Raw genomic sequence first — 24,860 nt, 5'->3', positions numbered from 1 at the left:
AAGATTAAGATCTCTATCTTAGTCTGAAGTCTTACACCTGACTGCCCTCTTGTCTGCAACCTGTTTTAACATGGCTGCAGAGCATCACAGGAATATGAAGAACAGACTGGTAAATCCTCAGGTTTTGGAATTAGGGATCTAAGATCACAAATTCTTAGATCCTGAGAGGTATGCATCATGTTCTGCAACATTAGTTTGGAAAATGAGAATGTTTAACCATTTGATGGACTCAGTACCTCACCTGGCCCAAGTTGCACCCGGGGTGTGAAGGCTACCACCCTGTTATTCTTCAATTAAGTATGCTGTTCTAGGATATAATTAAAATGCATGTCAACTACACGTAGTTGCATAAGCAACTAAAAGCATATGTAACAAAAATAAATTTAATTTTCACTTGAAAGTATATGTTAGTAACATTGGAACTAAACAAAGAGATTCAGACAAAAAGCACATTACATCCTTTATTTAAAAGTGTGCAAAAGATTCCTTAAATAAAAAGTGTTTATCTTAATAAAATAAGTTCTCAAATAGTTTGGAGGTAGAACAACATTTCAAGTTCTTTTTTTCCCCTCCAGATGTTTACTATAAAAGCACTTTTACTTTAAAAAAAGATATTTTTAGAAAAAGAGTAAAAACATGATACATACTTTAGGCCTTTCTTCATCAAATCTGAAAATGAAAAGACTGGGAAGAGGTTTACATTGTACCTTGATAAAACCCCCCACCGGTGAGAAAAATACTCACTCAGTCAACAACTTTTATTGACTGAACACTGGTATGAGTTTGGCCCTGAAGCATTCGCCCAACTTGTCCTGCAGGTCTCACAGTGGTAGAACCAGAATAATGGAGCACAGTTCGAGGATATTTAGCAGCAGCGGCTTGGGATATCGTTTGCTGAAAAGTTATCAGATACATCAAAACACTTAATGGCACAAAAAAATTCCCATTAAAATAGCTGTAAGTGAGCTGTAGTTTAAACAAAAAGATTTGCAATGCAGCAGACTGAAATACCCATCTCAAAAAAAAAAAAAGGTTACTTTAACAGAATGAGTAATTTTCTTCCTTCCTTATCTGTAATATACTTTTTAGAAAATAAAGTCCTAAACTTCCAATTAACTAGGTACCCTGAGCTTTTATCACCTCAATCTTATTTCAAGGCTGGTTGGTTTGGTTTTTTTACCAAATTGTTCTGCATTTTTCTCTGTAGTGCTAACTTAATCATGCCAACATTCCTTTTGAAGTTCAGTATTTGCTATGAGGAAGTCTCTGAAAGGTCTCTGGTCTCCAAAAGGAAAAGGTTTGCATTCATTTAACAACAATGAATTTTTTCCCCAAAAAACTAGCTACCTTACTGCAATAAACAGTAGTCATTCTGCTTTTAGTCAAGGTAAACTCTCTCCCCTGTCAGATTAATTAAAGAGAAATACTTCAGTCTGATTGACTTCCACTTAGGCATTTATTTGCAGAAAGAGTATATGGAATATATCTCTGGGACTGTCACATTTATTACATTTTTAGAAGTCAGGTTTTGGTACTGTAGTTCAGGTACTTTACTTGTTACACTAGTCACACAATCTGATTCCAGAAATTGTTCTTAATGAAAGAAGTCTCACACCAAACCTCTAACCCCCTAAGGACATTCAATTTAAATATGAATTTCTGCTTAGGAGCCCAAATTCTCAAAAGCTATGAGCAGCCTGCCACAGGGCTCTGATTCACTGCAGGAAATGAGTGAAAGCAGAACATCCCTCAGAACTGTCCCCACGGACAGTTACCAGTATCTCCAACTCAAATTGAGGGACCAGTGTAGCTCTGCTGGTTCTGGCAGTATCACTGAAGAGAAACTGGACTTTCAGATAGCACAGAGAAAAGTCAGATCCTACTTTACAGGTTAAAAATATAAAAAAAAAATCTTCAACTGTTTCATACACCTCCAGTCAAAAACACTTTTTGCTCAGATTGGTCTAAAAGTGTAGCAATTGCCTAGGCCATTTAGGCCACTGCTTACAGTTGTCTTGCATGTTTGGTTTCATACCCTATTAATGCACTTATTTCAGTGTTTTCTTCAGGATAAATGGCAGGGGGTAAGACTCAAAATACAACAAGCAGGCGTGATGAATTTGATAGCCTCTGGACAAGGGTTTTACTTTTTTCCCCAGTAATTTGCTATGCTCAGCCTGTCAGTCTAATCTCTCTCTCTACCACCTCTGGTTCAGTCACTCTCCTGCTATACACCACAAAGCTTGTCTTGGTGGTTGCATGGTGATGACACCAAACATTGCTGACCAACTGACCAATTCTACAAAGAGGAACACTCAGGGAAGAGCTGGCCAAGAAACAGACAGCCAAGACTACTATACCTGTGAAATAATTACTACAGAAACAAGACAAATAGATTAAGGTGGCAATATTTACTTCCACTCCTCATCAGTGCCTTCTACCCAGCCCAAACACAATACTGTTTGTTATTTTAAACAGGACTCAAGTCTAAGCCTTGTCTAATATCTCTTCACAGTGGTCATTTTTCTTTAAACTACTACCAGATATGTTGTAATAAGAATACTGGTACAAGCATAATTCTGACTTACCTGAGTGACTGGGTGATGTTTTTCAACAATGACTGAACTCATGGGTGGAGCAACTCCCATCACTGCTAAACTACCACAAATTCTGGCTTTTTGTCCCATATCAGCTCGGCCTGTGATTCGAGCAGTGATTGTTCTTCCTGCTTTCTGTTGAGCAGATGTTATTACTTTTGCCATGGGCTACAAATAAATTAAGTATTAGTTAGTAAAAAATTCTAAACATAGTATTTACAATGCTCTAGTATATCTGCTTAGTTTTATCAGCCACGTGCCTAAACAGAACATGGGATGTTGCAGGTAATCCACTTATGTTATATGGGACTGAATTTGCTCCACCCAGTTGCAACCTGGTTTATTCCATCTTTTTCCACTCTAAGTATGAGATAGCGTTTTGAGCAAGTGACTTCTATCCTAAGGGGAGTAAGGCTAAATTGATAAAAATCAAGCAGCACGGATATTTTAGCTTTGCTCACTGGTTGCATACTCAGGTGACAGCTGCAGGCACTTCCATCACCCTGGAAAGTCTTTCTAGCCGTGACATAGCAGATACAAAAAAGCTTCCATGCAGTAAAATGCTGCATCTTTCTCTGTCAGCTGGGAGCAAACTCTATCAGATGGGAAAAATAAAGGAGAGCAATGCAGAAGACAGTGGAGAAAAGTAAAAAGGACAGTTTAGCCACAAATACAGAAGAAAGAATAAGAGAGACATTTCAAACAGCAGGATGCTAAAGCAAAGCATATTCTTTCCAGAGCAAAATGGTATCATGTGAAACACCAATTCTTCCTGTTGCGCCATACCTAAGTGTACATGCACTCTTCTATTCTTCATTTTGTCACATTTCTCCCCCCCCACCCAATCATTTAAAATTGCTTCTAACATAAATGGGTTTCTGTAACATGAATGACCATTTATTGCAAGCTAGTGTCTTCACACAGCTATGTAAATTCTATGGCAATTTCCTCAACCACATACTTGTGTTGCTCTGAAAAAATGCGGAAATAACAATACCCAAACTAGTATTTGTTATAATTACGCCTTAAAAAAAAAAAGTTAATTTTAGCATGTTACCAGTTTTTGAGTTGACACCACACCAGATCCTGCAGCTGTGCTAGTGACGATTACTGGAGAATCAGAATCTAGCCTGGTCTGAGAAGTGCTTGCATGACCCAGGTGGGTAGAAAACTGTGAATGAAACCAGAGTTTACAAAGAATGAGTATAACTTTCTAGAAAATACAGTTTTACTCTTTAGGTAGTCAGTTTTTTGACTATTCCAATTACTCTTCTAAATTTAACTTCTTTGCAGATATTTTATCTGTAGTTCTACTGTTTTCTGGCTAATTTAAAAATACTTGTCTAAAAATTGTAGAAACAGTGTGAGTAACATTTGATACTATTAGAACGAAAAATCAGGAAGAGAGGCAAGCACATCTCTGCTCTAACCTGCACTCTAGCAGGAAATTGTTTTACAGTGGCAAGGTCTTCAGCATGACTCCAGGGCAGGTCCAGAACATCCAAGCTACTGGATAATGATCTGGCTAAGCTGACATGACAAGACAATAAGCTGAGTTCCCTCAATGTCTACATATGTTACACTTTTAAAAAAAAAAAAAAAAAAAGCTTCAAGTCAAGCCAGCTTTTCTTCTTTTCAGATTATATTAAGCTCAGGTTTTTTTGCAAAAAACTTTTAACAGCTTTTTTCCAGAAAGAACCTTAGAGAGCAAATTGTGCTTATTATAGTGACCTTGTCTTCATTAGTTTAATGCATTTTCATAAAAATAAAATGCTTAATGAAAGTATAGCAAATCACAGCAGCTGTGCCCCAGTCACTTCATTTACACCATGCAGTCTGAACATACCCACAGGTTTCTTTTTACACTTAGACTGTCTTGAAATTCCTTCAATTCACGGGCTATGGCTTTTATCTTTAAAAAGCTTCAACAGAGGAAGTTCACTTTTGTCACAAGCAAATACAGTTCTGTTCCAGCTACATGCTTACCATGTCTTCCAGCTGAAGAGCAGTTGCTGGTGGAGGTGGTGGTGAGGGAGGATTATATTGCGAAGGAGGTAGCCTTCCTGCAACGTTATCATTTCTCCTACTTCCTACATCTATTATTAGAAAGACAAAGTAATGGGATCAGCACATAATCTAGCAAACCCTAAGGGGAAAAAAGAGATAAGTCACAGTAAAAATTTTACTAGTCCTTCAGGATTTCTGTATAATCTAATTAAAAGGATCAGCCTGTTCTTTATAGGTACATATATAAACATTCCTGTATTTGACTCTTTTCTTTTCAGATGCTTGGAAATAATATTTTCCAAGGGGCGTGTTTCTGTGTTATGCCTCAACATCCCTCTGGCACTTGTCACATACCTGTAGTGCAAAGAACCGAGGTTCCCCGTACTGCTTGCCAATACTAAATCCAGTGAGCTGCTCTTATGCTAAGGGCCAAAATCCAGTTCAGGTAGAGAGCAGCAAAACACAGAAGGGCCATACTGGACTTCTGTGAGGGCATCAGATCCTTAAGGGGGCTCACTGTCAGTAAAATAAAATGTTATTTTAACTTTCCTGAGAATGTACTGCAATTTCAAGGAGCGACAGATCATGCTCAGCAGCATCTCATCTCCACATACAATGGCTGGACGCTGCCCACATCCTGGCTGTAGGGCTGGGACGACCTATGGACGCCCTACAGCCCTCATCTCCCCCCACCAGCTGGGTAAGCCTGAGCTTGCGCAAAATCCATCCACGATTCTTTTGTCTCGCAATGCAGACATCCTGGGGACGTCAGATCTGCAGATCTAAGCCCAACTATCTTTTCCAAGCAGCTTCAGCCTTTTCCTTTAGAATACAAACTTCCTTAAAGGAAGCAGAGAGAGGTATTCTTATTTACTCTCCTATTTCTGAAGCGGATGATGCTAGCAGCAGTTCCAGGACAAGGGAACTTTGCTCATTCCAGGTACTAGAGTGACACCATGTGGTAGTTGTGATTTTGGGTTTTTTTTGTTTGTTTTTCTCTTGAAGTGAGCAGGAAAAATGTAAGGAAGGTAGTTCAAATTGGTGCAATACTCAAAGATTTCAAGAGTGAAAGTATGCCAGATTATGCATTTTGTACATATATATGTACACACGCATTAAGCTTAAGCATAGACAGTACCAACGCATAGTTACAGACCAATCAGATCTGATCTATGTTACCTAAAAAAGCAGTGTTAAGTTTTTTTAAAGTAAAAAGTCATGAATTCTTGTGGCTTCAATGTTCCTTTAAATGAAGAGGTTAAAAATAATATAATATTTGTTTTAATAAAATATTTTTAAAAAATCTGTCAGTAAATCAGCCAGATAGATTTTAGACCATCAACATTGACTCCAAATGTTATGGACCCATTAAGGTTATGATACTTGCACACTGTTAATTAACCTACATTATAATGTATATTATATGTATGTTATTTGTATATTGTATCTGTATTAAATGTACATTATAATAACCTAATAGTAATAAATCTGTAAAGGGACCAAATTCTGCTTTTATTTCCAATGACAGTAGGTGGCACTGCAGTGTTCATATTAATATATAATCACTGACTGACTCTGGCACATCAAAGTTTTAATGTCCTCAGATTACAGGACTAGAACAAATCACAATAATCATCTAATCTGATCTTTGAAGTCCCCTGATGTCCTGATCACTGTTCTGTTATACCCGAGGAAGAATGGAAATAAACGGTTGTACAACCATATTAAATAATTATGTAACTTACTTTATTAAAAGCACCATCTGGCTGTAGCAAGAGATGGTGTGCTTGGGGCAGGGGAGAAGGTGGTATGAGAGGCAGTGGAAGAAGATGGCAGGCATGGGACCAAGGACAACAGAGACTGTGAGATGTTATGAAGCCTGATGAGGACTACAGTGACCACAGGAAATTAAAAAGTATGATGCTGGACACCCAAAAAGTTGGGTACAGACACCCCAGCGTTATCCAGCACAGCAAAATCTCTAGGTACTGTGTCTGTACAGAGTATCAGCTCCTGCTTCATAGTAAAAATCAAGAAAAAAGTTTGGTCCATGAAACCCAGGGGTTGGTCATGGCAGTCCTAGAGCTCAGTTTTCTTCATTTACTTCCTACTTACCCTCTTCTTTACAGGTTTACAGAAACAATGCTTTCCTATTTCACACCACTCAGTTACCCATCATTATTTGGGAGACCCACTGTCTGTTGCGCGTTTTTGAAAAATAAACAAACAAATATAAGATAAAGCTTCAAGAGAGAGTAGGTCTTAATTTACAACACAGTGAAAAATAATGTACTTCGGCAATGCCCTGTAACTTTATTCCCAAACTCAGTCTCTTCAAGAAATCATTCATTCTTTACCTTCCCCAAATACTGATCCTATGTTTTTACTAGCACACAGCTACTGCACTTAGCCAATGTCATATTCTAGTTTCCCAAGCAACTGCACAAATACTGTATATGTTTAACAGGCTCAGACAGCTGCTCAGGTAAGTATCCTCTTACACCGTCTTCAGGCTTTTATTTCCTCTTCACATCTACATTTTTGGGGATTAATTTCTCTGAAGTAGTTCAGAAACTTCTAGTATAAGATTGTTAAGTTTAACAATTGAAGTTAACTTGTCTAAGGCCATTAATAACTGCTTGCCAGTACAGCCGGTTCTTAAGCCACATGTACAGCTGTGACACTTTGGCTGGCATAGCTATTTTCTCTTTCATGTAGACTGCTGCACCAGCATGATTATGCTCCTACTGCTATAGACTGTCTCACTCTGAGTGGATGATTTCATTACATCAGTAAGGGGTGTGCAGATCTTCCCCTGTGTAGCTACACAAGTTTTATGTGTGCTGCTGATACAATTATACTGGTGTTTCACAAAATCACAGAATCGTATAGGTTGGAAAAGACCTTTAAGATCATCAAGTCCAACCATAAACCTAACACTACCAAGACCACCACTACACCATGTCCCTAAGCACCTCATCCAAACGTCCTTTAAATACCTCCAGGGATGGCGGCTCAACCACTTCCCTGGGCAGCCTGTTCCAATGCTTGATAACCCTTTCAGTGAAGAAAAATTTCCTAATATCCAGTCTAAACCTCCCCTGGTGCAACTTGAGGCCATTCCCTCTCGTCCTATCACTTGTTACCTGGGAGAAGAGACTGACCCCCACCTCTCTACAACCTCCTTTCAGGTAGTTGTAGAGAGCAATAAGGTCTCCCCTCAGCCTCCTTTTCTCCAGACTAAACAGTCCCAGCTCCCTCAGCCGCTCCTCATAAGACTTCTGCTCCAGACCCTTCACCAGCTTCGTTGCCCTTCTCTGGACACGCTCAAGCACCTCAATGTCTCTCTTGTAGTGAGGGGCCCAAAACTGAACACAGTATTCGAGGTGCGGCCTCACCAGTGCCGAGTACAGGGGCACGATCACTTCCCTAGTCCTACTGGCCACGCTATTTTTGATACAAGCCAGGATGCCATTGGCTTTCTTGGCCGCCTGGGCACACTGCTGGCTCATATTCAGGCGGCTGTTAACCAACACCCCCAGGTCCTTCTCTGCTGGGCAGCTTTCCAGCCACTCTTCCCCAAGCCTGTAGCGTTGCATGGGGTTGCTGTGGCCCAAGTGCAGGACCTTGCACTTGGCCTTGTTGAACCTCATACAACTGACCTCGGCCCATCGATCCAGCCTGTCCAGGTCCCTCTGCAGAGCCTTCCTACCCTCAAGCAGATCAACACTCCCACACAACTTGGTGTTGTCTGCAAACTTACTGAGGGTGCACTCGATCCCTTCGTCCAGATCATTGATAAAGATATTAAACAGGACTGGCCCCAACACAGAGCCCTGGGGGACACCGCTTGTGACCGGCCGCCAACTGGAGTAAACTCCATTCACCATCACTCTTTGGGCCTGGCCATCCAGCCAGTTCTTTACCCAGCGAAGAGTACACCCGTCCAAGCCATGAGCAGCCAGTTTCTCCAGGAGAATGCTGTGGGAAACCGTGTCAAAGGCTTTACTGAAGTCTAGATAGACAACATCCACAGCCTTCCCCTCATCCATTAGGCGGGTCACCTTGTCATAGAAGGAGATCAGGTTGGTCAAGCAGGACCTGCCTTTCCTAAACCCATGCTGGCTGGGCTTGATCCCTTGGTTATCCTCTACATGCCATGCGATAGCACTCAAGATGATCTGCTCCATCAGCTTCCCCGGCACCGAGGTCAGGCTGACAGGCCTGTAGTTCCCCGGGTCCTCCTTCTGGCCCTTCTTGAAGATGGGCATCACATTAGCTAATCTGCAGTCACCTGGGACCTCCCCAGTTAACCAGGACTGCTGGTAAATGATGGAAAGGGGCTTGGTGAGCACATCTGCCAGTTCCTTCAGTACTCTCGGGTGGATCTCATCAGGCCCCATAGACTTGTGAGTGTCTAAGTGGTGCAGCAGGTCACTAACCATTTCCCCCTGGATTATGGGGGCTCCGTTCTGGTCCCCATCCCTGTCTTCCAACTCCAGGGGCTGGGTACCCAGAGAACAATTGGCCCTGCTATTAAAGACTGAGGCAAAGAAGGCATTAAGTACCTCAGCCTTTTCCTCATCCTTGGTCACTGTGTTCCCTCCCCCATCTACTAGGGGCTGGAGATTCTCCTCAGCTCTCCTTTTGCTGCTAATGCATTTGAAGAAGTATTTTTTGTTGTATTCTACGGCAGTAGCCAGATTGAGCTCTAGCTCGGCTTTGGCCCTTCTAATTTTCTCCCTGCACAGCCTTGCTACACCTTTGTAGTCCTCCTGAGTTGCCTGCCCCTTCTTCCAAAGGTCATAGACTCTCCTCTTTTTCCTGAGTTCGAGCCAGAGCTCTCTAGTCAGCCAGGCTGGTCTTCTTCCCCACCGGCTCGTCTTTCGGCACCTGGGGACAGCCTGCTCTTGTGCCTTTAGGACTTCCTCCTTAAGGAATGTCCAGCCTTCCTGGACTCCTTTGCCCTTTAGGGCTGCCTCCTAGGGGACTCTCTCGACCAGTCTCCTAAACAGGCCAAAGTCTGCCCTCCGGAAGTCTAAGGTGGCAGTTTTGCTGACCCCCCTCACTGCTTCACCACGTATCAAAAACTCTATCATTTCATGATCGCTCTGCCCAAGACAGCCTCCAACCATCACATGGCTAAACCATCACATGGTTTCCTGTGCTGGCACAGAACTCCAACTAAATACAGAACCTGGGAGATTTACTTGCCCTTTTTGCATTAAAAGGCAAGATTAAGGAAGAAGGGAGAACTGTCTGGGAAAAGCAGATTCACTGCACACTAAGATTCCAGAGAACAGAGAAGGGTTTTCCAGGATTTTCCCCTCACCCCACCATTACTCTGTCAGCACCCAGGTTTATCTTCCACAGTATTTTAAGAAGTTTGCCATCCCTGGCTTCTGGTTCTGCCTTCAGTTGCAGGTTACCACCCTCACAGCAAGGCAGGATGAAGACAACATGTTCCACCTTTCAACTACAGCAGTACAAAGTTCAGCATCAGCATATTTCTCAACATATTCAACAGGACTTTTTAAAGCAGGAAGAGTTTGATAAACTCTGTATTGCCACAATTCCTCATATTAAAATAAATTTAAAAAAAAACAAAACAAAAAACAAGTGAAAAGGGAGAATCCTTTAAAACAAACAAACCCCCCCAAACAAACAAACCCAACAAAAACCCACCCACACTATCAGATTACAGCTGCTTTTTACACTGACCAGGATCTGTCTTACTGTCCTTGCCCTGAAACATGGTCATTGCTTCCAGATTCAAAGCACATACACCACGCATAAAGGCTTTCTTCATGGTGTCTTCATACTGTTCTCTTTCACTGTGCAGTCGCAGAATCTCAGCTTTTGTCTGTTCCAAAGTAGCAGTTAGCTACAAAAGAGAATAAGGAAACAACTGTCTTGTACTTGTGAATGCAAACTATGAACGTATGCCTCAATTACCTTTAAAAGTCACTTACTACTTTTACAAAGACGCATTTTCACTTCAGAATCTCTGGTTCACCAGAGATGAACAGCTACCTGTTATTTCTTTGTACTACAGCACGTTATTTGTACTAGAGCACACCAAGGACAAGAGTGCATTCAAAAGGACTGTCAGACCGTACCTAACCAGCTAAGCAGAAATCTCTCTTGCAAGTTTTTGTCTTTTAGAAGTTAGGCACCTGGCACAAGCTAGATTTCTGCAGGTACATAGATTCGCTCAACAGAAGAGTAAGTGTTCCCAGAAAACTATTTAAGCATAGGGTGAATTGTCATCAGCAATCTCTCTTTTCTTGCTACTGTAAAAAAACAAAAATGCTGAGAAAAGACAGACCAAGTTACCTTTGTAACTCACTACTTGCTGTTTTTGTGCTGGTAAACCACATTTGGTAAGCCTGTTCTTAAAATTCTAGGTTTAATTTCTTGTTAAAATACAAATCTTTTAAAATGTCTCTCTTAAAACTTTACTTACTGTGCACCAATGCATACTTTGATAACTTCACCTTAAGCTCTGAAAATTCTTTAACAAGCTTAATTGGCAAGTTGAAGCCAAAACCAAACTTAAATTCAGCCTTTAACAGAGCAGCTGTTACAGGAAAAAATATTGTACTCATAATGATCATTCATAATAATAATGGTCTTCTATTTCCATTGTCTTCTTCAGTAAGACCTCAAAATGCATAGCCAATATTAACAGCATGCTCTTAGAAAACAAATACCATCCCTATTGGTGGGCAGAGATTTGTCTTGTTTCAGGAAGAGTCCAATTTACTTCACCTGTGTGTGCAGATCAGCAACATTTTACACCAGATGCAGGGGGAAAAAAAAAAAAGGCACATCTAGAAACCATAGTAGAGATCTTCAGTCTCCTCAGATCTTCTTGTGTACTTGCAGCTCTGTTCTGCTGGAAAGTCCTCATGTTTTTCAAGTTTGCTGAGAAAGAAATACTTTGGAGGGATGGGGGTGGGGGAGCAAAGGAGAGAAAGAATGAAAAAAAGAAACCTTATTTTACCTCTGCAATTTTGGCTTCATAATCATTGGTGAGCTGAACACAGACATCTTCTGCCCTTAACTGACAGGCTTTTGCTACTTTTTCTTTCCATTTTTCTTCACTAAGAGTGCGCCATGCTGCCCATACTTTCTTCATCAAAGCTGTCCGGAATTGTCTGTCTGCTATTCTATTTGCATATTCCTTAGGAGACAAATATAACCATATCATATGCAAGTTCCTAAAAATTTAAGTACTTAGGAGAGCGTGGATTATTGTTTTATGACTTATTACATAGACCACACTAAGAACACCTAAACTGAGTTACATGTGCCGCAGTGAAGTGGTACACAACATAGCATCAGCAGCTCAGTGTTTCTTCCTGCACACATGTTATGGAGTGTTACTGTCCCCAGTACAAGAAACCATATTTGCAAACTCCTAGGTTACACAAAGGTTACTCCTAGGTTATAGGTTAGCTTAATGACACTTAAATGACAACCTCACATATATGGTGTAACCATGCATGTGTGAAGCCGTTTAGTGGGTATGTGGCACATTTTGATTCACTGCAGGAACCATATAAAACTTGCAGTCATAAAGTTTGCAGATGATTAGCATAAAACACCTATCTTCTATTATTCTACTCTATTTCAAAATAGTCATCAGACAATGTATTTCAGCATTTTTTTTTTTTCAGAAATGAATTAGAAAAAGTAAAAAGAGCTGAGTAAAAAACAGACTCCAAATTACTGGTAAATTCTAAGATGGGAGGGAAGGAAAAGAGAAAAGGCTAAACCTCTCTGCAAATCAGCAGAGTTTTGGATAGTGTCAATGAACTTGAGTCTAGCCAGGAAACCCTACCAATGAACTAAGGTCCTGAATACAGATTCTCCTTTTCAACAGCTTGGAATGGGAAAGGTTTGCAGTCTTAACATGGGTTCCTTCTTTTCTGTCATACTTCACTTAGTATACTGTTTACTGTCAGATGCCTGACACAATGCCCAACATTTTGCATGCGACTAGCTCTTAGCTACTTCAAGTTTTGGCAATGTGAGAAAAGAGGGCAGCTGAAATTTTAATTGTGAAAGTGGCTTCTCCAAAAAATGGGATGCTGTATCACATGACTGTTCAAATGCAACGTGTTTGAAACTTTGATAGAGATTTCCCCAGTGCCTACTTCAAAATGCAGATACTGTACACTATGTGAGCTGATCACAGTAATTGGGGCAATATAAGACAAGTATAGGTTTGATTTTTTCCCCATCCTAGAGAGTATTCCAACAGCAGCGTTCTTTTTAGAATTGATGTTTTCAAACTGTTAGCTGACATTGTCAAACACATCAATATACAACACTGTCATTTATTCAAACTGTAGCAGGAACTGCAGCAACTCTGACCCTTTTGAGTCCAGAGGTTTCATTTGCATTGCATTTTTATTTTGCACACATACCTCTTGTTTGGCTTTAATGTGCTGAATCCGCCACACTGTAAACTTTCTCATCAACTCTATTCTCTCCTTTTGCCTCTCTAATGCTTGGGTCAAGTTAGTAATCACCTGCAAAAATATTTATTAATGCTATTTCAATAGCAACGATCTTTGTAAAGACAAATAGAATGTACTTTATGCAACATTTTTCAAATATGCATTATTTTTCAATTAAAGCATTTGCTTTTAACAGACGCTTTCTACTAAGTCTTCCCTATAGTCTAATCAAGTAGGAAATAATAATCAGAGTTCAAATCAGGAGTAAAATTCCTGTGGCTTCAACACTCAGACTGCGGCACTTAAACACTTTCACTGTGTAGCTCTAGGAAAAGTTCAGCTGACTTGTTTTTTCATCCTACATCTGCAGGCTTCTGTGCTACTTTCTAATAATTAAATGTTACTGTAGTATAAGGTCAGAAGAATCACTTATTTGCAAAGACAATTTTGATAAATCAGGAACACTTATATTAAAAGTTTGCTTTGCTGCATTATTAATTAACTGAAGTGTAAAGAAACGATTTATCTGCAGAAAGCTTATTCAATTTTCTGAACAGAATAAACAAGCTAAGGAGTTGCTAAGAACTGGAAAAATCTGATTAAGAACTGTTATTCTCTTTAAAAGATCTCATGAAAGATATCATATAGGCCTATAGCAATCAAAACATTTGAGAGGCAAAGTGGCCTGCTGGACAGAGAATGCACCTAGGGACTTTTACCACCAACATCTAAATACGTTTTAATTAGTATACAGAAACAGCTGAGGTTCCCAGACTAAAAATTAGGCCAGGCATGATGCATATTGGGTACACCAAATCACTGAGTATTTCTCTATATTTTTTCCTAACTTCTTAAGCTAGATTCTGCCATCCATCACATGAGCAACTCCAATGGGCAACAGTGACAAACATTGGGACACTCTTGGGAGTAACTCAAAGTTATTTTAACTACTGCATAAATATTGCGAAGAACAATGCTTTATGATGTTATATGCTAACATATGTTAATATGTTATGCTGCATATGTTATGTGCAATAACTATTGAACATACATTAATGAAATGAATCATACTTAAAATAAATTTACCCTTAAATCAACAAGGTTATCTAGCAAATAGTACAAAACTCCTATTTTGTTTCAGTACAAAATTTCATACAAACCATTTCAGTCAATCTTCAGAATGTTTAATGAACTATTACTAGACAAAAGCTTGGTTTCTTTAAGGTGTTCAAAATATGGAAGTCAAACAAATAAAGGTCAATTTGATATATCTGAAGTAATTTAAAGCTGATCCATCTCTATTTTTACGAATGAATTCTTCATAATACTGTATTTTAATAAATCTAGAATAAGCTACTTTCTCTGCTTATATATGACTAATTCTAGCTTTTTGCAGTTTCAGAATAACTGAATAGTCTCAGCTATATAAATAACAATGAATTTATTTAAAATTAGAAGTAAATTTGCATAAATTGTCAACAAATCAATAAGAAAGGAGAAAACAAAGGAAATGAATGTAATAATTAATTACTTTTGTGGAAAAAGCATCACGTACGAACATAAAACACCAGCTTTAGATGCTGCATACCTGTTAATACACACTAGAAGTCTTAGCCTAAATCCATGTTTGTTAATTAGTATATTTTTGCCATTAAAAAACATTTGTGAGATTTCCAGTGTGAAAACAAGAATCTACGGTATTCATAATATTTGTGAGACTTTGGGTTATGCCCATGTCAGAATACAGCAGTTTTGGTAAATATGGTGCGATACATGGAAGCACTGCCACCTACCGTTAAATCAAATAATTTTCTTATTTTCTAAAAAATAATTTTTTTGGGAAACAGAACTATAAAATTGGTTCAATAAATAATTTCTTTGGTAGCAGAAAAAAACTACTGCTTTCAAAGTATCATTGAGAATTATAGTGCATTAAACGTGAGTAACATACAATGCTATCCAACAGAATGAGATATGTTTCAATGATATACACTGAAATAACTGTGGTTCTGCACATATGTACTAGTTAAATGATATTATACTAATCCTATTCTTGTAATGTTACAACATTTATATTTGCTTGGTCTGTAAGATTAGAGAGTTTTCCAAATGGACAAAGAACATCATCTTCCTCCATATTTTAACTCCCTCAATGGGCATTCAAAAAAAAAAAAAAAAAGAAAGGTAAATAGGAATTAAAAACCAAAACTCCATTAAGTGTTCTCAAGTAGAAGGTTAAAAATTCAGGATAGCAATAAGAGGATTCAATTACATTATGTGATTGCAGGGACGCCAAAATTTTATATCCATTTCCACAATTCTACTTAATTTTGAACTTGTTGATATTGTTGATAGCAGAAAAGCATAACGCAGAGACCTCAAATTTACAAACCTAAGAATTTGTGCAAATGTAGAATTCCTAAGAATTCCTAAGAATTCTACATTCGTACAAATAAGAATAAGAAAATAGCGACTCTAACATGCAGGACACTGATGCTCATTCAAAATTCAAGAAAACCAATTCAATTGGTTTTCCAAAAATTAAAGGCTTTTAAAGTGTAAGAGCTAACAGACTCATCTAAGCCAGTGTGACCTTCATGAAACAAATAAGGAACAACGATAGACCCTAGATTTAAGAAGCAAACAATGCAAAACTTGTACATAAAACATGTTAAATTTCCATTGTTAGTATGGACAATATTATTAGCAAAAATTATTCTTTTTCTACTATACAGTCTAAATGTATTATTTATTTCTCTATATTACTTGCTGCAAGTAACAATAACAATTCTGTTATTCAAAGAGACAGACCCAAAAATTCAGTGTGGATATTTTTAGAAAGAGAGGAACTGTTGAATTATTAAATTGAACTACTACCTCATCTTTTCTGCCAATAGAGATTTCATAAGTATGTAGCAACTCCTTCAGGTTTTCCATTTCATTGCTCAATTGCCTCACATGTGCAGCATGTTTCTCTTTTTCTTGTCTCATTTGAAGCTGGTGATGTTCGATCAAACTAAGCTTCCATTTTCTCAATTCAGTCAGAACATTTGTCTGAAAAGTTAAAGGGATGCCAGTAGTGCAATTAGCAAAATTATTCCCTCCTCCCTACTCTTTTAATCTTAAAACACTTAGCAATTAAGGAGACATGAATATTTACAGTGATGCCTTCGTTACAAAGGCTGTTTATATCTATAAATATTACCAGACATAATGAACTATTGAATGATAATAACTGAACATCCCTAATGGAGAAAGTTATTCCAAAACTCTTGAAACAAGATATTCTAATGCTTATACCCAATATGCAACAACAACCAATAAGAAAACCACCATTTCCCAGTGCAATAACATTGCAACTTTTCCTGCACTCTCACTTATTCTACAACACACTGACATCTGTATATGATTTTTAAGGATTCCATACAAAATAAATACCTTAAGACTTCCACTCCAGAGATCAAGTATGTTTTCTATTTGAGTTATTTTTTCATCAGGTAAAGTTAATTCGGTCGTTATGGTTTCGTTGATTTCTCTTGGACCACGTGTGGACCCTTGTGAAGAAGTCTCTTCTGAAAGAACAGGGCAAAGTCTTTCCATATTGGCCTCAGAAGGCTCCTTCATGGATATTAAGACTAAAAATAAAACAGAGAATAAAGATTGACACTCTGGAAAGGCTAACTGGTCTGCATTCTGGATAGAAGTTAAAATTAGGCATTAAAAAATTCCCCAAACCCCAAAATGTTTATGCCATCAGAAACCTCCTTTCTCCATGTAAAACAAACAAACCAATTCAAATATGTGCTTCTAAGGTACAAGTACATTTCAACCAACAGTCATATTGTAACATTAGTCAAATCAAAACTACTGCTTCCTTAAAGCACAGACTCTTTTAATGTCATGTTAAAGAGGATGCTCACAGCAAGTACCAAAAAAATAGCATTGCCAGAAACAAAAAGCATCTCTCTCAGTAAAGACTTCTTGTCGGTTAACATCTCAGATCAAAAATCTAAAAACTTTTGCCATTTTCCTTAATGAGACTGTAAACTCCCGAGGCCAGGGGCCTTCCCTTGTGCATTCGCAACGTGACCTGTGCGTGTATTTCAATGTTGGTATGCGTCTGCATCCATTTTCCTTACAGCCTTTAATTTGCTCATCTAATTAGATTTTAAACTCTTTGAGAAGGGAAATATCTATTATGAATTTATAGAATGCCTTACACAATAAGGCCTCCCTTTCAGGTGGTGTGGTGTGCTGGTTTTGGCTGGGATAGGGTTAATTTTCCTCATAGTAGCTAGTATGAGGCTGTGTTTTGGATTTGTGCTGGAAACAGTGTTGAGAACCCAGTGATGTTTTAGCTATTGTTACAGTTAAACAAATATTGTTATTGTTACAGTTAGCTATTGTACTGTTAAACATTTAGCTATGTTTAAGCTGAGCAGTGCTTACACAGAGTCAAGGCCTTTTCCACTTCTCACCCCACCCCACCCCACCAGCGAGGAGGCTGGGGGTGCACAAGAAGTTGGGAGGGGACACAGCTGGGACAGCTGACCCCAACTGACCAAAGGGCTATTCCATACCATATGGCATCATGCTCAGTATATAAAGCTGGGGGAAGAAGAAGGAAGGGGGGACGTTCGGAGTGATGGCGTTTGTCTTCCCAAGTAACTGTTGGAGCCCTGCTTTCCTGGAGATGGCTGAACACCTGCCTGCCGATGGGAAGGAGTAAATGAATTCCTTGTTTTGCTTTGCTTGCATGTGTGGCTTTTGCTTTCCCTATTAAACTGTCTTTATCTCAACCCATGAGTTTTCTCACTTTTACCCTTCCGATTCTCTCCCCCATCCCACCAGGGGGGAGCAAGCAAGTGGCTGTGTGATGCTTAGTTGCCAGCTGGGGTTAAACCATGACATGTGGCTTAAGTACCACTGCAATAAAAATAAATCCATGCCCAGAAACTAATGGGCATGTATTTGAGTTGCAGCTGATGGGAAGAAAAAAAATGAGCTAAGAATAAAGAATTTAATACTTAAGTAAGCACAGGAAATTAAATATTGTTTCATATTTAGCTACTCCTCACAGAAAATTTGTTATTTGAGCTGACAGCTGAATCAAAAATTTGGAAAAAAGAGGGATTAGCAGATCCCTGGTATTAATAACAATCAGGACAACTTCAAAAGAATACTCTCCTTCTTTCATAAATGGAGGGAGGAAACCACCAACATTTTAGTCTTCATTTCTGAAAACAAATATTGTCTGTACAATTGGTTTCATAGTGGAGGGATACTGGTTTTTGGCACAAGCATGCAGAGATAAGCTTAACTTTGTCACAAAGCAGTATTTTCAGTGGACACTGGAAAAGTATGTTTCTAACTTATTCAAGACTGAGCCTGATGGTTGACGCTGTTTTACAGTTACTGTCACTGTTAGGTCTCCTGTCCAAAGGAAGTGTGAAGACCTGTCTGGCTAATATTGCCCCCATCAAGTGGGCCGAATTGCAACTATTACACTCATGCTCCAAAACAAGAGGGAAATAAGGAAGAACTGTGATGCAGAGGCAGTTACAACTGCTTTTTGGTGTTTCTCCCAAGGTCATATACAACTACACATCATAAAATTAACATCAGCTTGAGGTAAAGAAGCCTCATCTAACACACCATTTCTCTAGACTAAATTCCCTACCCCATTACATAAACAGATTATTAAACAGATTATTCCCAATCACATCAGTATATTAAGATCAGGCTCTAGCTTTTTGTCATTGTTTCTCCTGAAAATGAGAGAAGTATTGCTTAGCTAATGGCAGAATTTCATTACTTGTAAAGATCTCAAAAAAATGACCTGCTAGATAGATGACCCAGACTACTTGAAATACATCTAATTTCAGTGATGAAGAATCTGGCTGGCCTTTCACAATATAAAATATTTGGCAGTGTTACTATTGTCAAGTATTCCCAGTTCTGTCCTTCACCACTTGTTCCCATTCCTGCATGTCGTGGTGTTCTTCCTTCAGTTGTGACGTTGCTGTAAAATGCGTGAATGTTTGTTTTCATTTTTGAACTTTTATTATTTGCTTGGATGACAAAAGATACCCAACTTACACAGCACAGTTTGCAAGATATTTACAAATAAAAGATCAGAACAAAATGTAACCAATAAAAACAGGATATTAAGCTAGACTGACAACTGCAATAGTCCGAGATCGTAGTATTAGAAGTCCTTCACTCTCCTCCCCTTAATCCTCCTTACATACAGATTATCCTAACTCAGCTTCCATTTTTCATATTTACCATAGGACACATCCTTCACTGAATCCACTCAGTGTATCTGTTACATGTTTATATCATCATCCGATGTAATTTACCTTGGCCTTCCAGTATTGCCATAATTTTCTAGTTGTATACATATTAATTTCTTTCTTATTCCTAATTCTTTCTGTCACCTCTGTTCCTTCCACTGCATCACATGATGCCATTCAGTCACAGTGCACTAAGGTACCAAGAACATGGAACTATTTGGATATGATAAAGTATAAAAATGTACTTCATTAAATAATCCCCACATGCATTTACTCCAACAAATCTCTAGACCCTATTCTTGTTTATAGTAGAGGTAATGAAATTAGCTGTTTTTCCAGATGTCTGTTATCCCAGTACTTCTGGGTTTGTTTTTTTTTTCTGCGTTTCTCTAGTATCTGACTTTTTCTGCTTTTATTAAGTAAATAAGCTCTGACAGACTGTTCTCAGACATGATCTGCTATCAGTGGCCCAAGGTGAGGGTAGCAATTTGCTAAAATATAGTTTTTTTAAAAAATCTCCTCAGAAGTTTAATGGATCAATACTGAGGACTGCTGGCCTGAAGAAAAGGAATTTTCCCACTGTTTGGGTCTGAGTCATCATTACACATCTTTGCTACAAATAATTTACTGCTCCAGTCTTAGTCATTTTCAAATTTAATCAACTAAACTGGCAACGAGAACAGGAAATTAAGTTTTAGGTTTCAAAGTTTAAAAGCATTTGGACATTGAATTGAATAGTATGGCATGTTTTATTCCAATTATTTTTCTTATTTGACTGGAAGCTTTAAGTAAAGATATTATGTATCATTAAATTTACTGCAACAAATAGAGCTTACCAGTAATTAGACTTCTACTGTCATAGTGGAAACATTCACTTCAGTTTCAAAAACCTGACGAGAAAGTCAAAATGCCAGACCAAAGAATACTCCACAAAGAGAACTTCATTTCAGAAGGCATCACATGGCATCGGAAACTCTTGCTCTCAATACCAACATTAGGTGGAGAAGGGGAAAAAACACTGCAAGCTTGAGCAGCTCTGCAGAAGAGCAAACTTTCAGGTATTAACTACATACCCACCCCAGACGTGCATTTTGTCTTACAAAGTTATAGAACACTACCCTAATAATTTATGCTTTGTTATTTTAACACAGCAATAGCATTACAGCTGGACAGGGAAAGAACAAATGTCAAAGAGCCTGATTTTTAGTATGAATATGTAGCTATGCCAAAAGAATGGAGCTAAACAAAAAAATTAACTGTCCTTCACAAACAACCTGCTCATCTATCCTACCTGATCAGTATCAGAGGTATAGTATTGCACTTGAATTTAACTACTTTCTCACTGTTCATCCAAAGTCTTGTTATTAGTATCAGGAAAAAAAGAAAGGTATTCTGAGGCCATTAACACTGTGGCAAACACCACTCAAATATGCAATCACCCTTGATCAGTACTAGAGGTTATATAGAAGAACTGGACAGATTTTGGTCAGATTATTTTCTAAAAGCTGAAATAACCTTGTTTTTACAACTAGATTGTTTCAAGCTCTGTCTCAAGCAGATATAAGACATATCCTTCCTAGACGGATAGGATGTAGTGACATTTTGAGCAGTAAACCTTTGTTTTGATAAAGCAGCAAAGCACCAGAGGTTTATTTATAGTGTGTAGTTAATAGAAGCATGATGGGCTGTGTAAATGGTCTTCTTGCTCCAGACCCCAAGAAGATCAAGAGCATCTTCTTTACTGTTTTTATTTTCAAAATGAAAAAAATTGGTTAAAAGAAATTGTATTTTGCAAGGTGTTGCCCTTTGCAAAGATAATAAATATCTGAGTGTCTGTAACTGACAGGAACGTGCAGCTCCTTGTCATAAGCAATACATAAAATTACAATGCAAAATTTTGATCACCATCAAGCATAAGAGCATTTCTTTCCTCTGTCCCATGACAATTAACTACAGCTTGCAAATGACTATTCTTATTTGGTAATACCAAGCATATTAAAAGATAACTCTATTCAAATATTTCAAGAGAAGTAATCATGGAATGGAAATTTGTCCTCTCACTTCTATTGCACACCTTTAGGCAGTAAAAAGGAACAAAGACTTCATAGGCTACATGTTTGGCCCCAGGGAACGAAAAAAAAAAGTAAGCGCCTAAGACCTCTCATAGAGTTAAACAGAGACAGCAGATGGTGCTGGCTAAAATATTGACAAAGATGATTGAAAATGGAGTATACAGTCATCTACCTCCAAAAAAAGCCAAGTCTAGTGTTTTGATTCTGATCTTCTTATGAATGGCAGTATCACACACCACAAATATTCCCTTACAAAACAATGTTCCACTCAAACTGGGAGACAAAGCTTCAAGCAGAGAGAGCACTGGGGACAAGAGCTGAACTGGGATTTGCACCATAACATAATTCCACATAGCTGGGTTTTAAATTTTCTGCTCCCCTTCTAAGAACAACTTCGCAGGCTGAGAAACGCTTCTAGCAGCTCACCTGAACTACTCTACAATTCAAGAGTTTTGCAAGTGTATTTGAATCCTGAATCTGCTACTGTGACTGGTCAACAGCCTGCTACAATGGGAGAAAGATTCAGAGGAGATGTGCGCTATGCTCATGAAGCCTAGGGAAGAATACAGGGAGTGACCACAGCTGTTGTAAAGAAGGCTGAACTTATCTCAACACAGGGAGGGGCAGAAGGTGGTCTTTGTTTTTCATAAATGGCTGTTCCAGTTGAGTGGATCAACTGGTTAAGTGGCCTTAGTTAATCAAGCAGTGTGAATGCATTCCTGTGCTAGCCAGACAAGCAAGTGGGAAGCGTTTGGCTCAACTCAACACATAAAAACTGAGCAACCAGCAAAACGAACTTTCAACAGAGCATCGCACTTGAGCTGTCTTTAATCCACATGGTCCTTCCCGATGTAATTTTGTCATTGGAACTGGGGATGGAACTGGGGATGCTCAGTGTCATGATAGAGACCAGTAACAGGAATCATGTTTGTACTGTGATCTAACTGTAACTGTAATTACAATTACTCTACCATGCTGTGACTGCTCACCAAGTCCTGCTCAGATTTTGGCTAACACACAGCTCAAGCTAAGGCCTGATGTATCCTGGGAGTAGTGCCATTTGGGTCAAGGCAAGCACAACATGTAGGCAGGCCATGATGGACAGAAGGGCTAAAGGTCATTATGCAGCAGTTATCACCTGCAGCTTGCTGTCTCCTGCAGCCATAATCCTTGCACATCGATTTTCTGGCAGTTCCTTCAGAATCCACTAACTTACAGTAATAGCATAGACCAAACTTCCAACGTGGAAGGTATAAATATGTCAGCTTACTCAAAAAGCTTTTGAAACCCATCCAACAGCAGCCAGACTGCTGAGGCTTTTGTGCTTCTGGATGTGATACAGAGGAGGCCTGCACCCTGATGGAGGAGGAAGGATGAGCACTCCCTCTGTCAGTTAGGCAACTATTTTGCTCATAGGGGTGTGAGCTATGAGTTGCAAGTTATGAACTGGAGAACTTGTGAGTTAGAAACCTAATGAATTAAGGGATGAATTAGTGAATTCACATGTTAAACTAGTCTATACAAAGGGATGAATCGGTGAATTCACATGTTAAACTGTCTATACAAAGGGGACTGAGCCCTTGTTTGATGTGTTTGTTTTCTTTCCTGTTGAGCTCAGAAAATAAAGTTTTATTTACAGAGTATGCCAACCTGTAAATCTGAGAGATCCAAACAGACCGTGATATGTGCTTGCATTGCAATTTCAGTATATTGCTCTATTACTCTGCTAAATCAAGATCCAATGAAACAGCAAATATCTTCAGACAAGTAAACTGGTATTAGAAAACTAAACCCTCCTCGTGTGCAACATCTAAAAGAACCTGGTCAGAGAGTATTGGACTCTTGACAGTAGCCACAGAATGTTCTTTGGCTGTGGAAATCACAGACAGTTTAAATGTCACCTTTAGTTGAATCTATCAGACTGCAATTTTTGGTACCTCAACCTGATATAACAGATGAGGATGTTTTATTCCCCCAATCAAAACATTTTGTATCATAATTTTTTAAACCCCAAGCAACTGATTTCATTCTAGGACTTGCAGGAATACCTCTTACTATGGTGGATTTTTTCCTACAGTGTTTGACTGTTCAAAAATAATTGCCATAGTACAAAATACCAGCAGCTTCTATTGATCTGATTACTTATGCAACTTGGTACAACTCCCACACAGGACATAACTACACTGGATCAAGTTAATAACCTTCAATATGTAAAAATCAAATTGCAAAGGCTGGACTTGAAACTTTTCTGTTGGCAGAAGTTTTTCTAACGTTATTCACATTCTAATTCCAGATCTACTGCCATTACAGAATATTCTCTCTCTCCAAATATCTATTCTCATGCTTTCAATGAACCCAAAATCATGCCTTCTACATTTCCTATGGCAGTCTGATACTCAGAAGAACAGCCGCACTAATTCTGCATGGGGAGAAATTACAGATATGATGTCCTTAAGGACTAAGATTCTCCATTAGTTTATAAAAATGATAAAACATTTCTCCTTATAGTATACTGGAAAGACAGGTATTGGCTTGGGTGTCTGAACATACCTAAACTCCACTGCACAGACTCATAGTAGAAGGATACAGAGTATAACCAATACCACGACCCTCACTTTATCACATTCCTTATTTTAAGAGCCTGTTTTTAGATAATTTTTGGTATATAGTATTAACATGAGTTAACTAAATGGTAATTGACAGCTTACTAAGGCTGCATTATATTCCAGTGAAAACACCACACAATTTAAGAAGACAGATTTCTTTTTCCTCATGGTTCTTTTTCTAATAAGAAATAAACAACTTTCAACATCTATATTGCCCTTTGCAATCGCACTGGGAAATTCCTGCTAGCAGAGTTATTTAGCTCTGATCAGCATGGCCAAGATTTCTTGCATATATTAGCCATGAACAACATTTACTCCAAGACAATGATTAGCACCAGATTTACACAGCACTTCAAGGCTGCTTAGTCTCTAGTAGTAAAATTATCTACACATTTTACACCTCATGCTCCTCTAAATAGTAGAGATAAACCCATCTTCAAGGGTCACAAAAAGAGGACTGAAGAGAAAATTGTAAGTAAATATTTTTATCATGAAACAGCATGATAAAGAATAGAAGTTAATTTAAAGTTAGTTTTTCCTGATTAAGCTGAACTCCCTAGTAAAGAAATAATGCAGGTATGATTGTTTACTATTTCTTCTGAAGCAAAATTAACAGAGCTTCCTCAATCTAACTGCTAGTGACAAAAGCAAACAACATATAACCATAAATACCAGTGTCACTAATGCATCACAAGACATTAAGTTTATACAGTCCTAAATACCAAGCAATAAAGTAAAACTAGAATGGAGTGATTGAACTAAAAGAGCAAGAATGACATTCACGTAGTGACATGATTAGTCATTACACAAAGCC

The 24,860-nt window shown here is 38.5% G+C and overlaps 1 protein-coding gene across 10 annotated transcripts in view; it reads right to left on the bottom strand.

Moving 5' to 3' along the window:
* Positions 1-435: 435 nt before the first annotated feature.
* POC5 (POC5 centriolar protein) overlaps positions 436-24,860 on the bottom strand; it is a 33,517-nt gene continuing 9,092 nt past the window's right edge. For 5 of the 10 annotated variants that reach the window (XM_075527035.1, XM_075527036.1, XM_075527032.1 and 2 more), the window contains 9 exons: positions 16,511-16,707; positions 15,950-16,126; positions 13,040-13,144; positions 11,611-11,790; positions 10,326-10,488; positions 4,584-4,693; positions 3,655-3,768; positions 2,589-2,765; positions 436-894 (listed from right to left, as the gene is read on the bottom strand). In XM_075527035.1, coding sequence (XP_075383150.1) covers positions 745-894; positions 2,589-2,765; positions 3,655-3,768; positions 4,584-4,693; positions 10,326-10,488; positions 11,611-11,790; positions 13,040-13,144; positions 15,950-16,126; positions 16,511-16,707 — 1,373 coding nt within the window. In that variant the 3' untranslated portion in view covers positions 436-744. Of the gene's footprint in view, positions 895-2,588; positions 2,766-3,654; positions 3,769-4,583; positions 4,694-10,325; positions 10,489-11,610; positions 11,791-13,039; positions 13,145-15,949; positions 16,127-16,510; positions 16,708-18,911; positions 19,095-24,860 lie in introns of all 10 variants that reach the window. The other 5 variants (XM_075527041.1, XM_075527040.1, XM_075527037.1 and 2 more) reach the window with 3 other exon arrangements.

The sequence above is a fragment of the Mycteria americana genome, chromosome Z, assembly GCF_035582795.1.
Source record: "Mycteria americana isolate JAX WOST 10 ecotype Jacksonville Zoo and Gardens chromosome Z, USCA_MyAme_1.0, whole genome shotgun sequence".
NCBI classification, from domain to species: domain Eukaryota; kingdom Metazoa; phylum Chordata; class Aves; order Ciconiiformes; family Ciconiidae; genus Mycteria; species Mycteria americana.
The sequence above is the reverse complement of the archived record's forward strand: the minus strand, read 5'-3'. Positions and strand labels throughout refer to the sequence as shown.